Source organism: Aptenodytes patagonicus, chromosome 1 (genome assembly GCF_965638725.1).
Source record: "Aptenodytes patagonicus chromosome 1, bAptPat1.pri.cur, whole genome shotgun sequence".
Classification (NCBI taxonomy): domain Eukaryota; kingdom Metazoa; phylum Chordata; class Aves; order Sphenisciformes; family Spheniscidae; genus Aptenodytes; species Aptenodytes patagonicus.
This window is the reverse complement of record NC_134949.1, coordinates 10221904-10238384: the sequence shown is the minus strand read 5'-3', so window position 1 is coordinate 10238384 and position 16481 is coordinate 10221904. Positions and strand designations below refer to the sequence as shown.

The 16481-nt window shown below is 36.6% G+C and overlaps 2 protein-coding genes across 8 annotated transcripts in view; one reads left to right on the top strand and one right to left on the bottom strand.

The window, feature by feature from the left end:
* The window catches only part of PCLO (piccolo presynaptic cytomatrix protein), a 392730-nt gene that overhangs the window by 60446 nt on the left and 315803 nt on the right, over positions 1-16481 (bottom strand). For 3 of the 6 annotated variants that reach the window (XM_076359439.1, XM_076359697.1, XM_076359614.1), the window contains 5 exons: positions 16206-16299; positions 9902-9973; positions 7097-7277; positions 5682-5876; positions 4258-4440 (listed from right to left, as the gene is read on the bottom strand). In XM_076359439.1, the coding sequence (XP_076215554.1) occupies positions 4258-4440; positions 5682-5876; positions 7097-7277; positions 9902-9973; positions 16206-16299 (725 nt within the window). The remainder of the gene's footprint in view (positions 1-4257; positions 4441-5681; positions 5877-7096; positions 7278-9901; positions 9974-16205; positions 16300-16481) is intronic. The other 3 variants (XM_076359532.1, XM_076359771.1, XM_076359844.1) reach the window with 3 other exon arrangements.
* Positions 1-16481, top strand: part of LOC143171195 (uncharacterized) — a 61855-nt gene that overhangs the window by 37798 nt on the left and 7576 nt on the right. The window contains exon 4 of one of the 2 annotated variants that reach the window (XR_012997166.1): positions 5539-5688. The exons of the other annotated variant lie outside the window; for it this stretch is intronic. The gene's annotated coding sequence lies outside the window, so the exon portion shown is untranslated. Of the gene's footprint in view, positions 1-5538; positions 5689-16481 lie in introns of those variants that run through there. 2 annotated transcript variants of the gene reach the window in all.

The window sequence follows — 16481 nt, the reverse complement described above, 5'->3', positions numbered from 1 at the left end:
CCAGTAAAATCACTTGACACACAACTATTTGGAAAGTAGTTTCCTCTTAGAATATCACAGAAAAGCTTTTGTGTCATGATGGAAAATTTGTAATGTAAAAGATGAAATGTTCTCTATGAGATGGGAGAAATAAATTGGTGCTGGGTACATGCATTAGGTTTGGAAGTTTTCAGAAAATGTGAGGTTTGGGGTTGAAAAAACCCTTTCGATTATTGAATAAAGATATATAGGAAAAATAGACAGAAATTGCTCTAGAAATATATTGTTTGTATTACCTTAAATGCTAATTTAACAGGTATGTTTGGACCTTTAACTGAAACACATGGTATTTTCTCTAGATCTTTAACATTTGCTAACTAATTCAGGTCAAGGGTATAGCAGGGCTTTTCTCCTGGCAGGTTGTTTGCTTGTTTGGTTGTTTTTTTAATGTGTGCCAGATAAAAGAGGAGGTGCATATGGCATCCATCATCATATGATGTTCAAGCAACAGCATATTGACTTGTAGCTTCTCTCTCATGAGCGTCTGTTTGAAAGGATAGAAAAATGCATAGGACTACAATGACATTCAGGCTTAAAATCACCTACTTAGCTATTTAAATATTAATTTACTGTTCTGCAAAGATCCTAGGAAGAATCAAAATAATTTTCTAGAAATTCTCCTTTGGTCATAAAATATTTTTTTTTGTTGTTGACCATTCAATATTCTGATGTAATAAAGGAATTGTTTTTTCATTGTACAATCATTGCACCTTTTGGGGCAAAACTGACACCTCTTCCTCTGCAAATAAGGACAAGACCATTGAATTTTACCTGTTAAGCAGGTATGTTAAACACCTATTTAGACACCACAGCTCCCTATAAAACTGTGTACTTTAAAAAATGACCAGTTATGTCGATAAATGCTGAGTATATGGTGAACACTATATTTTTTTTTTGTGCTCTGAACTTCTTATTTCACTAGAAACTACACTTTCTATTCTAGTGAGGCAGAGCTGGTGCACCTTTCTACTTCACATTGACACTGAAGGGAAATGTTGCTGTTCCTCACCTTTCTTCTTCACTTTATTGGAAGTTATTAAAACTAAAGCATGTAGTTCATTCTTTTAAAACTATAAAGTGGCTTTGAAAAGGCCTTTTACATAAAATCAGTAAATAACTATATTGCAGATACACCTACTGTTTTATATGCATATATCCAGAGAACTGGTAATTATCATCAGAGTATCTCTAAATGTTCATATATCTGAAGAACTCTAAAATCATTTATTATATTTAAAACATAAGTGACCTACCAAGTCCATATAATGGAAAGATCCTTCTGTGGAATAAATTACTGACTTAAAAGGAGGTGGACTGATTTACGCTATCTCTAAAACTGACTCATCTGGTGGATAAACCCTAATACACAGATTTATGTTGAAAGGAATGTGCTTAATTTTATGTGAATGTGTAATTGGCAATGATTCAGATTTTTCACAAAAACGAAATCAAATTAACTCAAACCTAGGCACTGCTCTCTCCCTCTGGCTTGGATCCCTTGCAACTTCTGCCTTCAAAGGGCTGGCTCTGAAATTTTATTTTTCCTCTCTGAGGGGTGTGCTGGGAATGTGTATTATGCAATTGGTTTCTTTGCAGATCACACTCTTATCTCTCACAGGCAACAAGGAAATTATACTTCAGGGTTTATTTTTAATTAAATGTTGTAGTTGAATATTGGATTTTACAAAGGTGCTGAACAAAGACCAATGTTTTCTGTTGTAGCTTCACCTTAATTTTAAAACAGATTGGTTAAAATACATTTTTCACTGTTTAAAATGAATACAGAAATAGTTTAGTCCAATAAACTTAAACTGATGCAAGTCCTTTGCATTCACAAAATATAGTAAGTATACCATGGGTACTGCTTTTGTTTATGATTTCCTTTTTACTTCTCATCAGACATACAATTAATAACTGACAAAATACATCCAATAGAAAAGGTCCTAGGAGTCAGAAGTAGAGAAAGATTTCTCTGGGGCATTCTAAGAATGACTGAGGGTTCTTGTTTTGTTCTGTTTTTTGAAGTGCCAATGACCACGCGTTGTGTATATTTGTCAGAAGTAAAAAGACAAAAGTACCTTGTCTCTTCATAGTAACTCTAACCTCACTTATATATTAATGATATTAATGTGGGCTCTTATTCCCATAACTCTCTATGATGCTTCTAATATTGCTGAGCCAAATGCATATCAATACACATCCTTTTTGCAATTTTAAAAGTAAAGAAGCTAGCATAACAGTTCAGTGGCAAGCATTCTTGAAGTCAACAGCCTAGCTATTTCCTTATCATAAAAGCGTATGTGAATGCTGATTCAACCTCATATCACAAGCAAAAGGTTTTAGCATTGCTTGTCTATGCCAAAAAGCATCACAGGACTACAAGTATTTATGATAAATCTCTACGGACACGACATCTCAGAAGATCGTAAGAGTTATTTAGAAGAGAAGAGAAGAGAAGAGAAGAGAAGAGAAGAGAAGAGAAGAGAAGAGAAGAGAAGAGAAGAGAAGAGAAGAGAAGAGAAGAGAAGAGAAGAGAAGAGAGAAGAGAAGAGAAGAGAAGAGAAGAGAAGAGAAGAGAAGAGAAGAGAAGAGAAGAGAAGAGAAGAGAAGAGAAGAGAAGAGAAGATTTCAGTTGGAAGGGACCTACAACAATCATCTAGTCCAACTGCCTGACCAGTTCAGGACTGACCAAAAATTAAAGTATGTTACTAAGGGCATTGTCCAAATGCCTCTTAAACACTGACAGGCTTGAGGCATTGACCACCTCTTTAGGAAGTCTGTTCCAGTGTTTGACCACCCTCTTGGTAAAGAAATGCTTCCTAATGTCCAGCCTAAACCTCCCCTGATGCAGCTTTGAACCATTCCAACACATCCTATCACTGGATCCCAGGGAGAAGAGCTCAGCACCTCCCTCTCCACTTCCCCTCCTCAGGAAGCTGTAGAAATCAATGAGGTCACCCCTCAGCCTCCTTTTCTCCAAACTAGACAAACCCGAAGTCCTTAGCCACTGCTCATAGGACATGCCTTCCAGAATTAGATTTCTATGGTATACATCCCAGGAATAGGATGGGCCTTTCAGTCATGATGCCTGCACTAGTATCATGATGGCCTCTGGCCTCTGCCTGAACTGAATGTCTGGAGTTGAGCTGTAGAGTAAGACAATATGTGTGTGGGTGGATGCACACACGTGTGTAGATAGGTATATTTATGGAAGAGTTTTTAAGGCTCTCATAAGAAACAACTTGTTATTTCTAAATACAATGTTTAAAATTATTTGTTAAATTTGCTCTTGTTAATTAGCTGTTTTAACATCACACTAGTTCTCTTAATGACTTGTTGCCTTTAGGGTATATTGTTTGAAGTATCATTCCCTCTTTGTCTCCTACAACCTTCTCAGCCAGACTGTATTGTCGACGGTGTGCAACGGTGTTGACAGAAAAACCTTCACTGAATCATGAGAGGGATTACAGCACAAGAGATCTGGGAGTCCAGTCTGTAAATTTATTAGGATAATCCCTCAGATTCCATGGAAATAAGCAAAATGCTCCAGAAGTCAAAAGAACAGTGCCAATTTGAACCAACTGAGATTCTGGCTCTTTATTTGTGATGAGGGGATAAATTGATGATATGTGGTATTTAGGTTTGATGTACAGGTGCCTACAGGTAGAAAATAACTTTTTAAGAGGCTGATAGGAAAGTTATCAAGAGATTGAGCTATACATGGATCAAAACTCCTTTCCTTTCCACTGGTGGTCTGAAAAATTATCTATGCTAATGACTTTTGACATAACAACTATGTTGGGAGAGGAAAAAGAAACTGTTAATGTCCCAATTAGAATTCCAGAAACAAAAATGTGCAGTTAGGTTTTTGTCACAGTGCAAGAAATGTTCAATCATGCTTAAGCAGATCAACTTGGATGCATGCTTTTTATTAGGCAACAACATGAGCAAAGCTATACCATTTTTCAACAGAAGTCTAAGTCCTCCAGTGGAATGGAAGTGCACACGTCTGTTGTTTTGTAATGTTTCTTAGCACAGTTTTTCACTATGGATCTATGCGCTGATGTGGAAAAATCAAGCAGACTTCTTGATTCACGTTAACATTTGCAGCACTTAATGGAGGGGTAAAATAAATAATTAAGTATCGCAATGAATTAGTAGACATGGCAAGAAGGATTTGGGATGTGGTTGGTTTCTTAACCATGTCTTTCTGCTCACCTCCTTCAGGCTTGACTGGTCCATCAGACATCACTTTCCTGAGGGCTAGTTGGCTTTGGTCTTTGTTGTCATTGGCTGGTGGAGGCAGATTGTCAGACTGAGTTCTTTGAATAGGGAGGACTCCTGCTATGCTGTGTCTGTGCTGCTTCCTGGCATGATTAGACTGACCGCTTTTATATGCTGCTGTGGCAGTGTGGGTGAAATGGAAACCCAGAGTATGTATCCTCAGATGGAACCAGCTTAAATGTTATTCATGCAAACAGAAGTGGTTTTTTCTGTATTTAAATAAGTAGTGTTTTCAAACACCAAAGAGACACCACATGCACAGCATTAAAGAGTATTAAAACTGGCTGTTTCTTTATTAACGATGGTGAAGACAAGGGAAATAATTTTCCCCCAGTTTTTGCATTATACCATGGTAAGTTTATGGCATATCAACAAATCCTGAAGACAAACACAATGATTCCACAGTCAGAGAGTTTTAATTTGCCATCAACTAAATCCTCAGCTAGCAATCAGATACTGGTTTGAAGTATACTCTGGAGAGCAATCCTTTTGAATGGAAAAGTTTTAATTTATTAATCTATTTAAAGTCAGATGAAATCTATCTTGACCCTTAATCAATCCATGGTACAAAAATTCCTAGAAAAATTGAACTCACTATGACACCTGACTTAGTTCTCAACTCCCTTTGACTTCGCTAACTCAATAACACTGTCGAAATCTGGTGTTGTTAATGGCTTTGTGTGTTTAATGATTTTGCATTTAATGTGTTTAATGTTTTTGTCTATTGCTGCTCTGCTGATCACTAACATGATTTTATCTGAGATATTAAGAAGGTTGCATTATATTTCCTTTCCAAAAAAATTAGATATTTACAGTCATGTTTCAAAAATAGAAATCTTAGCCATGTAGTTAAAAAACCTTTAACTTTAAATCTTATTTTGTGTATATAGTACTGTCCTTCCTGATTACTACTTATAGATATATCTTGTTGTTAATGTGCTCTCAGTACTTGTGTGCAACTTGAAGAGCTGGCAGCCGCATCTCTGCAGTTTTGATTATTTCATTGGTAGTTATTTAGTGACATCAAAACACCACCACACAATGGAATTTTCTGAGAGTCATGCACAACCATGGAACATCATGGACCATGAGTGAAGGGACTGATGGAGAAACAGCCAGTTTCACTGCAGTCTATATAAATTAAAATAAATAAATAAATAAACAAAAGACTTCTAAATACAAGAGTATATTGTAATTATATGTATTCACACACAGGCACACAAATAAAGACATTGAACAGAGTGAGCACAGTGTGCCAAGAACAGAAAAAAAATAGCCGAAAAGGGAAGGACAGCAGGGAAAAAGGCAACAGATGAACATTAAGCTGCCATGCTGAGGAATTTATTTGCGTCTTTTACTTGGTTGAAGGCGAAGCTGTTGGACAGCTGCTTCAGCAGCAGCGATGGCTGCCCCAGCGTCTTCAAGGTGAGTTTGAGTGACGCTGGTTTTGCTTTGGCTGCGAGATGGACCGTGAGAGCGTAGATGTCCTTCAGAGGAAGATTTGGAGCTCCCTGGGCTGCTGTGGGATTTCTCAATGGTGGGCACCTGCATGTCTACCAAGAAAATGAAGAAGCACAACTCTTGCATTTATTAAAAACAAACAAACAATTTCATTTTATTTCTCTTGACTGGCCTTTCTAGCTGCATTCCAGAACAAGGAATAAAGATTAAGCTGTGCAATGCCATTCAAAGTCTTGGGATATATCGTGATTAGGAAACTCTTATGAAGCATCATTTTCTGCTTCCCCACTGTTCCCTGGCCCAGAGAATAATTAATTTACTATCGGGTTTCTATCACCTGTGAATTATGCCTCCGGAGCTGGTTCACACTGGTGGAATGACAGGGTAGCCGAAAGCCTAATTTGTTTTCCACTTTCTACTTCTCTAGTATGTAAAGACTAACTAGCATCACTTACGCTGGTACCAAATACTTAGCTAATGCAAGCAGTTTTATTCTGATGAATGCCCTGGTTGAAACCATAGCCTACCTTACAATAGCTTCTATACTAACCTCTAATTTAGATATAGGTCTTATATAGACACCAATCCCTAGCAAAACATTACACAGAGAAATACAGAGGAGATGGAGCAGAGTCTTATCACCCTGAGGCTCTTACCTGGATGTTATTTGGGATGGCTTTTGCTTTATTATGACATACGCTGTGTTTTAAGTGAGCAACTAGCCACTGACTACTTAGTATAAAAAAAAAAAGTAGAGATAAATTTCTTGGAGCAGGAGACACTGAGATCAGTTCTGCTTTCGTAAACAGTAGTATAATTCTACTATATCAGCTCCACCGATTTCCAATACAATTGAGATATGCTACAGCCCATTATCATTGACTGGAAATGCATATGCATTATTATAGCATAATTGTTATTCTATAAAATATTAATGTGACATTTCCAGAAGATGAAATGTCATAGAATATTTAAGGAACATGAAAAATAGAAAGCTAAATATGTATTGAATTTGGCCAAGGCTACCAGAAAAATGAAAAGGGCACAGAATCTATAGTAGATGTGCAAAGCACACAGAGTGTATAAGCTGCTGTTTTACAGACACAATTACTCAGTAAGCTGGCTAGCACTGATCGAGCCAAATTAAGCCTTGGCTCCAATGAATTAATCACAAAGATAAAGACGTTTTTAATAAAAGTGTATACAAACTTCATAGCAGTAACTTTATTTTTCTATTAGAACTTCCACACGGTAAAGGTTTTCCCATCATCTGGGAAAACATTTCATATCAGGTGCACCATCTCATTCCTACCCTTGGAGGGGTCCGGGAAAATTCCATGACTTCTGCTTTTGATGACAGATGGTTTTGGAGATTGCTGGCTACTCTGTCCAGAATGAGATTTCCCATGATCAATGTTTTCACTCTGTTCTTTCAGAGGGTACCACCGAGGAGTGTTGTCAAGCTGAGAGACGCTGGATAACTCGATCAATACCTATAAATAAATCAAAGTACAATACATGGCCTGTATCTGATCTATTAATGATTGTGTACAGCAGAAAAGTCTACAGTTGTGTTACCAGAAGTTGCAATCAAATGTAAGAAGTTAAGGGTATAAGGCTGTGTGCTGACAGATTCAGGACTCTTTGCCCATGCTCTGACCTCACCTGATACAAGCCAGCTGTGATCCCAAACCCACATTTGTTAGCATATTGATGTGTCTGAACTAATATGGCTTCTCAACTGGACCTCAGTAAGGACTATGAGCTTAGACGTAGCTCCATACCAAGATGGCTAGATAGTTTAGAGGGTAGCTTGTGAGCAGTAGCTTGAAAGCTAGACTAAAAAGACATCTGGTCATTCTGCCTCTGTATAGACATATCCTAATAGAAGTATCGGGCAGTGTTATTTTCTCCTTTTTGTCAGTGTTAGTAAAGGGGCAAATAATTTGACATTTGTTTTTCACAAGGTCTTCATTAATATGAGACTAGTGCTTGTTGATCCTTTTCAAAAATCCACATATACAGAATTTGTAACAAAAAGAAAAGAATTGGGATATCCTTGCACTTCACTAAAATAATAGAATTCAGTAGTCCATTTAGGCCTCGAAAGTTCACTGGAAAAAAAAAGAGAGATGCAATGGCAATGTGGAAATGAAACAAGCAACTTGGCTAAAAAAAGCCCTATTGTAGCTAAAATCTGCTCTGGGCCACCTGCATTGCTAGCAGGAGTTTTGTGAAATTTCTTTTTTAAAAAAAAATTAAAAAAAAAGAGCATTGCGACCAATAAGGACCCTTCCTCCCTTAATGATCTTGCAGCTGGGAGGGCCAAGAGATGTAAAGTACTAAAGAGCCATCACAGAGTCTTGAATGAAGGAAAGGACAAAAATAGCCTTGCATTTGGCTCTAAGGTGAGAGGGTTAAAACTAATGTCAGGTAGGGAGGTTTTAGAAGTGCTAGACAACTAAAGTGTGCAATTGCCTCAGGAAACTATGTCTCTGTCAGTTTATTACATGACCCTGAACAAAAGAAAGCCTCTTGAAGTTTAGGGATGGGGAAGTGTCTTCACAGCTGATTTTTTCTAGAAGGTTAAAAGCCTTTTTTCTTTCCTTTTTTCTTTCAGCTTCATAGGTTGCATATGACCTGGCTTGGTCTGTCTGGTTAGGTCTATACTTAATCTGAACAGATTAACTATTTAGCATGCTCCCTGGTGTGGTTTTTCATCATGGCTTTGGGAAGGACTTGGAGGACAGAATGGCTGAGGATTGTTCCCAATAGGCAGTATAGGCTAGGGGCTCTGCTTTGTAGGAGAAGAGGGTTCACATTCCATGGGTGTGAACCATGATGTGCCACTTGCCATCTGGGGCACACAAGTGGTGCTGGCCCTATTCAAGCAAGTCCTTAGGGCACAATTTGGATATCGCATATTTGATGTTATGGTGCAGGATTCCTCCGGACATCCTGGTCCTGAAATACACTGGATAGTCTTTTCAGTTCCTTTTTTCCGTGAAGAACTGTTTTCATAATTAAGTCTGAATAATTTAATAAATAAAATAGTTCTAGAGGTTGAAAATATTTGAAGGCAAAAGTTTAAGTCTTCCTGTAGAAGCAGCTGCTGGAGCATCCATTTTCTAAATGTCATAAATAACAATGTTGTAAATATTCAGTAAAGCCCTGCATTTGGACAAACATGCTGAACTCAACAAGAATACTGATGCAGTATGCAGGAAATAAGTAATCATGTAGCTGCTTCGTATACATTTATTTTAGTAATTGTTCAAATAGTGACACTGATTGCTCAGTTTTGTAGTTACACAAAGAACTGGGGCTGAACTGAGTCCCTTTTTTGCAAAATTCAAATGCAGAATGAGCAGAGATACTCTGAGTTACCCTGTATAAGAGCGATCGATTTTCCTGGGCTTCTGTTTTTAATTATAATCCTCTTTTGTAATAACATTTTTAATTACTTTTTTGACGTCATAGTTATTGCTGGTAATTCTGTATTATATGTGCATATGTTTGTTTATTTGCTTTTAAAAGAGAGAGAATACTTCTTCCCATGATCACTCATCCTATTTGTTATTAATTACAAGATTTTGCCTTTAGTCATACTTTGGTAATGATATTACTATTTTGTAGTGTTAAAAATGAGACCTTGATCAGCAAGACCAAATTACTCACACTCGCAGATACTTATGCATGTGCTAAATTATGGCTTGATGGCAGAATTTAATCCTTTAATCATTTACAAAGACTGATACCTCCTCAGGCTTCCCATGTTATGTTAAAATCAAGGCAGGCAGCTTATCAGTTATAACAAGAATTCCCCATTCAGTCACTGTGAAGTCTCAAAAAAAAAAAAAAGTTCAGTGAAGTAACATTGTGTTGAGTCCTAATTGAACTTGCCCAGTTTATCGAGATAAAGGGAAGGCATCTTTCATGTGTATATGAAAGAAATCATGACCATTTGTTATGAAGTCAGCAGTAAAACTGTGATGTAACAAAGGTTTTACTTAGCACATGTACCATACCTTGGAAGCAAACAGTCTCCAAATACTAGCATGCAGTTAATCAACTTTCTAACTAGTCAGGGTTAGAGAGGAGGAAATAAGATACTCACTTCACCAAGGAAGTCATTTGAGGAAAATCTGTCATAATCCCAGACAGTCACTTCCAGTGTTTTCTTTTTCAGCTGCAATTTAAGTCAAAGGATAATTAACCCCATTGCCATCATAAACTTCAGAACAAGTCTTTATGGTGGTTTCTATTCAGTATCTCCTCCTTGTACCCTTTTTCATAGTGACAGCTAAGCAGCTTTTGTCCTCCCATCAACCTTGATCTCAGAAAAATAATTTGGGGCTATTATTTGGTATCAAGACAAATGGGCTTGTGCTTGGCCCTATTTTAGGAATTTCCACAAGTTGTTTTTGACAGAATGTGCATCCACTACAAGAGCCAAACTGATTTTTAAAGCCCCATTTTTGTATTTCTGCAGCTTTTCTCATCATCAGATCTGAGTTGTCTAACTCAGACATTTGCCTAAAGTGCATTTGAATGTGGATTTCAAACATATTATTTAAAATACCCTATTTACACAATCTTATCTGTGAAGACCAGGCATTAGTACCTCTACAATTCAGTGTAGTCAATGGGACTCTGCAGGTGATCCAGACATGCAGGACAAGTTGTACTGTTAGGTATTAATGACAGCCATCGAAACCCATTATCTGCAGATCTTGTTATGCATGATAGCTGTGTCAAGCACTCTTCCTACAGGCTACAGTAAGAAACAAGTAAGTCTTTTTATATGACAAGATAGCACAAGACAGAGAGGCTGTTGACCAAAGCAGTTGACCTTGTTGGAAAGACTGACCTGACTGTCATTCCAGGAGTCTGTGGGGACAGGTGGGGAGAGGATTGTTTACCCGTGTTGTATGCTGGGGCAAAAGGCCATCTGCGGCTGCAGAGGCAGTAATAAATTCATGTGGCTTGAAAGAGAGGACAAAATTCTGGGGGTAGGGGATGTCTGTGAAGTCAGGCTGAGAAGTTGTAAGTGAAGAATCTTTTGGACACTTCCGAGCATTACCAAGGAAAACAGGACTCTGTTCACATACTTGAATAAAAGGTCAGAACCAGAAATCTTATGTGATAAATGAGGTCATCATCCTAACAGAAGCAATGTGTCACTCACTGCTCTGACTATTAATTGGCTGCTTGGGACAAAGGGACAATAAAGGATCAAGTCATTGTCCAAATCATAAGCTATACCATTCACTGTACAAATTATATATACATTCAAGAAAAGCACTGTTTGCTATTTACCTCCACTGCCCCTTGGTTTAATGCAACACACATTCAGACAGTTCTTAATAACTTTAAATTGCCTTTAAATGACAATTTCATCTCAGTATTATGTATTCGGAATAACTTCTGCTCCCAGCTAACTTTAGAAAAATGAGCAACTATGCAAAGCCATGGTCTTTGAAAATCAAGTTTAAATCAGCATATCCTGGAAAACCCACACAAAGGGGAACTGTACTATTTTTAGCATCAACAATGTACTCTTTAAGCAGGCAACAACATGACTTGAAAGCTAAGATTAAAAAAAAAAAAATATTTGAGAGCAATTCTTTAATCTTTCTCTGTTTTACTCCTACACAATTAGGCAACATTCTTCTTAAACATTCTTTTTAAAAATATCCTGCAAAAATTAAGGAAAAAGTTGAACGAAAAAATTCTCTTTTGAACATCCCTTACAGAATATCTGTAAAGCTGATTTCATTGACTTAATAAAATTCCTTTTCTTTGCTGTTCCAAGACAGTATCAAAAATGTAACGTGTAAAATAATAACCTGAAAAAATGAGTTGAGCAGCCACTGGTCCATGCTACTTTTAGCTGCCTGGATGATATAATTTCCTGCTAGATGTTATGTTAAGTATATGTATTTTTATCCTTTAAAAAAGAGGAATAGCATAAATACTCTTCAGAAATGTATTGTCTCAATTGTTTCTATTTTGGGAGGACATGTTGTCTTCTTGTTTCAAGTGATGACTGTGCAAGGACAGAGAAGAATGTATAGATCCAGGAAAGGAAAAAAAAAAACAAAGATTTGAAGGATTTTTGGTGGAAAGGGGAAAATAGAGAAGATTTTCAAGTAACTGCAACCCTACTTTGCTAGCTTCTTTTCATTAGTATGATAATAAAACTGCTGAAAACTTGCAGTACTCTACATTTCTTTGAGATATCTATTTTAAGCCTCTTGGTTTAATAAAGCTTTTATAAAATATTATGACAATGAAAAACCATCAAAAAAGCTTTATTAAGCAGAGTGCATGAAATGAGTTTCAAAGAGGAAGAAAATTTGCTTTTCTGAAGATATATTTATGTACCACTATTGAAGGTAAAGAACACTCAATGGCTAGTGATTTTAAAAGCAGCCATTATACCATCACAGCAAAGTAGGGTTCTGCCTAACGTCATCCAGTTTTAGGTCATGAAGCCAGAAGTTCAGATCATCAGGAATTTACCTGACAGCAATACTGATGGGTTGCAGAAACCCACTATCCATCTGATAGTGGGCTTCTGCAAGTGGGCAATGTATCAATAGGAAAATGAGAAAGTGTCCCTAAAAGAAGGAAAGCAGTTTACCCATGTTGTGAACCTTATCTGGGTTCCAAGCATATTATGAAAAAGGTGTTACTAAGCTGCAACTGATTTCAGGCTTTGCCTTGTGGAAAAATTAAAAATAAATAAATAAAAAAAACCCAAAAAAACCCACCTAAAAGCATATTACTGCATGTGAACTCCAGTTAGCTTTAGGTTGCTGTGGACAACCATCATTTAAAGAAAATGAAGGAATATGCAGAAACAGCCAATGTGAAAAACATTTTATGTTACGGAAGATATAACCAACACCACACATACAGAAGTGTCTGTTTCTTGTTTTAAATGTCTGGAGAGCACTGGGTGTTGTTATGGGTAATGAGGGTCTGTGTAACTAAGTATGCATTACTTGAAATATTTAATACATATTCCTTGAAAATCTCATACAACTCATGACTAGAGGAAAGAAGTAATTTTAATGCAGTTTGTTTTTCCCCTATGCTGAAAGTAAATTCCTATAATTACTTCAGAAACAATATAAAAGATTGCAGTCTCAGTTAGGATATTTGATGAGTAGCAATGAAGGTGGTGTATTATCATGCATTATACCTATTTGTGTTTACATTAATATTTAACATTTTATTGTACTCTTCTCTATATTGCTGTACTTCAGTACATGGGAGGACAAAAAGACTTTTGCTAGTTCACTCAGAAACTTACTTTCTCTTGTCCAAAATATTAAGTAAGATTTAGGTACCAACACCTTGCTGATTCATAAGAAAGCTTTTCTTATTTTTGGAAATAAGACATAGGCTCCTACATCACTCAAGGATTTTGAAAATATTACTCCTTCTAAATATATTACCTTCAATTTAAGGACATGAGCTATAGTAAGAGCTATTTGCTTTAATGAATTATATCCATCATTTAAGAAAATACTTTTATCTGCTTTCTGACAAGTAAGAAATTGAGGCAAACAAAGCCACACCTTATATTGTGGTCATACATTATACCAATGGCCTGACCAGCAACAGAACTTACATTTTTTACCATCTTCTCCTTAAATCATTCTAATGCTTTCTTTCATGATCTGAGTAGGTATTTGACTTGAGTTAGCAATTATTATACAATATTTATAATGTGTGTACTCGTCCTTCCTCTCAAACTGTAATTATCTCCACTTTATTACTTAACAAAAAACTTAAAATTACTAAACATTCACAGTTTAATTTCTTTTTTCTCCAGCTGTCAAAGTAGAATTTGCTACGTGATAAAACTAATCATTCCGACCTTGAAAAAGTCTGTTTCATTTCAAAGAGTGATCTATTTCCCATAATTATTTTCACTTTAATTTCAGTTAGGTTATGAAAGAGAAAAGGAAAATGAAAAATTGTACAAGCAGCTAAAGTCTAGACAGTGGCGTTAAAAGAACTATATTAGGAAATATTTAATAATACTTACTTGCTCTCAGCAAGCAACCCATGCTTTGATGGAGGGAAAGGAAATGCTTCTTTGAAGAAATAATATTTATAAAGATTCATGAATTTAAGTTAGGGTATGACTGCTAACTGTATAACTTAGTGCACGATGCAGTTTTGCTTGTTTGGTGATTAGAACACTCATTCCCGGTCTATCATAATTATTGTCTTGTACTTCTCTTCATATTCCTAACTATTTTCAAATATCCATTTGTGAGGGTTATGAGTGCAAACAATATACTATTGCATGGTGATAGTTCTTCAAACTGTAGAGGGTACTTATCATCAGCATGAAATTATTTGGTGATTTAGAAATGTGCTTTACTGTATGTTCTCTAAGTCAGGACACTGAATTTTATAGAAGAATCACTCACATTGGTATCTTACCACTAGATACAAGCCATGGAAAGGTGTGGAAGGAAACACTATTCCCTGCACACACTTCTATGTGACAAGAGTACAAAATATACAACATATGTGGTGCTCAGATGAAGCTTACACACTTATAACATTTGGTTAGACATTGGAACAGGCTGCCCAGGGAAGTGGTGGAGTCCCCATCCCTGGAAGTATTTAAAAGACGTGTAGATGAGGCGCTTAGGGACATGGTTTAGTGGGCATGGTGGTGTTGGGTTGATGGTTGGACTCGATGATCTAGAGGTCTTTTCCAACCTTAATGATTCTATGATTCTATGATTCTATAAGCACTGCATAACAGTCTCAGAGGAAGGGAAAAGGAGGACATTTGCAAACAGAAAGCAAAGGTTCTATGAATTCAATATGCGACCTAAAGGCAAATTTCATCAACTGATGGTCAAAAAACTGACATCAAAGATATTGGATTTTCTGACATAAAAATCTCTGTCCAAGAAATCCTAGACTAAGATCGTTATCCAATTTTGAATCACCAAACAGCCATTAAATGTCCAACACCCAAGCACTCTTAATTACAGCTTTGTGAAATGTCACAGTAGAACCTGAAAGCAAATTAAGTAAACTGAAAAGCCTTTCTTAAATGCAAAGCTCAGTTTGGAAATATTGCTAAGACTCACCAAACCTTTTCACAAAACCCGGAAGACCCACGGTTTATACTGCAGCTAGACAAACGTCACAGGTTTTTTTTTCTGACGCTTGCAATATCAATGAGCTACCATTTATGCAAGTCTACATGAAACAGCATGCAAAACCCAGCAAACCATAACCACTACATACAACAGGGTACCTCTGAAGTAAATCTGAGCTACTACCTGTTAAGTTCAGATATGTAGATTGCATGAGCAACCATGTAAGTTCCTCTGTGGGAAGGGTTTTACTCCATGCGAAAATGAGCATCTTAATCTATGTTCCTCTCAATGAACAAGAAGAATGAATAACCAAATTTTAAGTTAGGAAGATAATATTGAGGTCTTGGTGTCATGTTGGAGAAGTATATTAAAAGCATTGGGAAATCTATTCACTAAAGAGTCTGATTATTCAGGGCTTTTTTAAGAAGTACTGAAAGATTAGGTGGCCTTGAAAAATGAAGTTGAAAGTACCAAGAACAAAACACTAAGGAAGGCAAAAAGATCTGGGACTGTGTACAGATCCATTATTCTGTAAAATATACTTCATAATTTAAACAAATGGACTGGTCATCATTTTGCTCATTATGCCTTTTTCAAATGGTAAGAAGTCCCTTACAAAGGGGAGATGGAGAAGAAGACGACTCAATTGCTACATACTGCCTCAGTTAACCCTATAGGTCAGTTTAGAGTTAGGAAGCCACCAAGTAACAGAGAAGACTTCCACAGACCTCTTTCCCAGATGCGAGTTAAATCTTTCTATAACAAGGAAATTAAGTATCTTCTAAATTTTTTTCAGATGATTCATATTTCAAGCCCATTGCTGTACATTGCTGCTAAATCTAAAAATGTATCTCTACGTTTTGTAAATATTTTTGAATAAGAAAATGGTAGGACCTGTGTTTTGTGTGAGCTTGCATGGCTTTTGGAATGAAGAGTGACAGTGATTTCTGCATCTACTTCAGAAACCTATGTCTCAATTTATTCCCTCCCTGTATTCCACTATCATTTTTTAAATTGCTACATCTGTACTTATGCCATGATTATGAGTGTAATCCCCACAAATTACCATTTTTATGAGTAGAAGGGACAAGAAGAGAGTATTGATATAGTAAACTCTATCAGAGGCAAGGAAATAGTTCCAAATTTCCCCTAAATCTGGCAAGATTTTACAGGGGTTCACAGAATTGCCAGTAGTACTGCTCTTTTCACAGCAAGCACTGCAGACCATACAAATAATAAAGCAGGAAATTGCACTGAACAGTACGACCAGTCACGCACCTGCTCCATGGAGATATTTTTATAAATGACCGTCTGATTCCACTCAGGATTCAAGCTTTTCTGTATGTACTTAGTTCTCCGCTTGTACTCAGCACTGAATTTGAACAAAGGAAGGAAATGTTACATTAGCGATCTTTTGTTTCTTTCAGTTCTAATGCAAAAAAACACACACAAATCAAAAACCAGAAAAAGAAAAGAACTGCATCCCTTGTTTCTGCAACAGCTCAGGGTTACAAGAGGATAATGACAGCCTTTGGGTTTTTTTCATTAGCATGC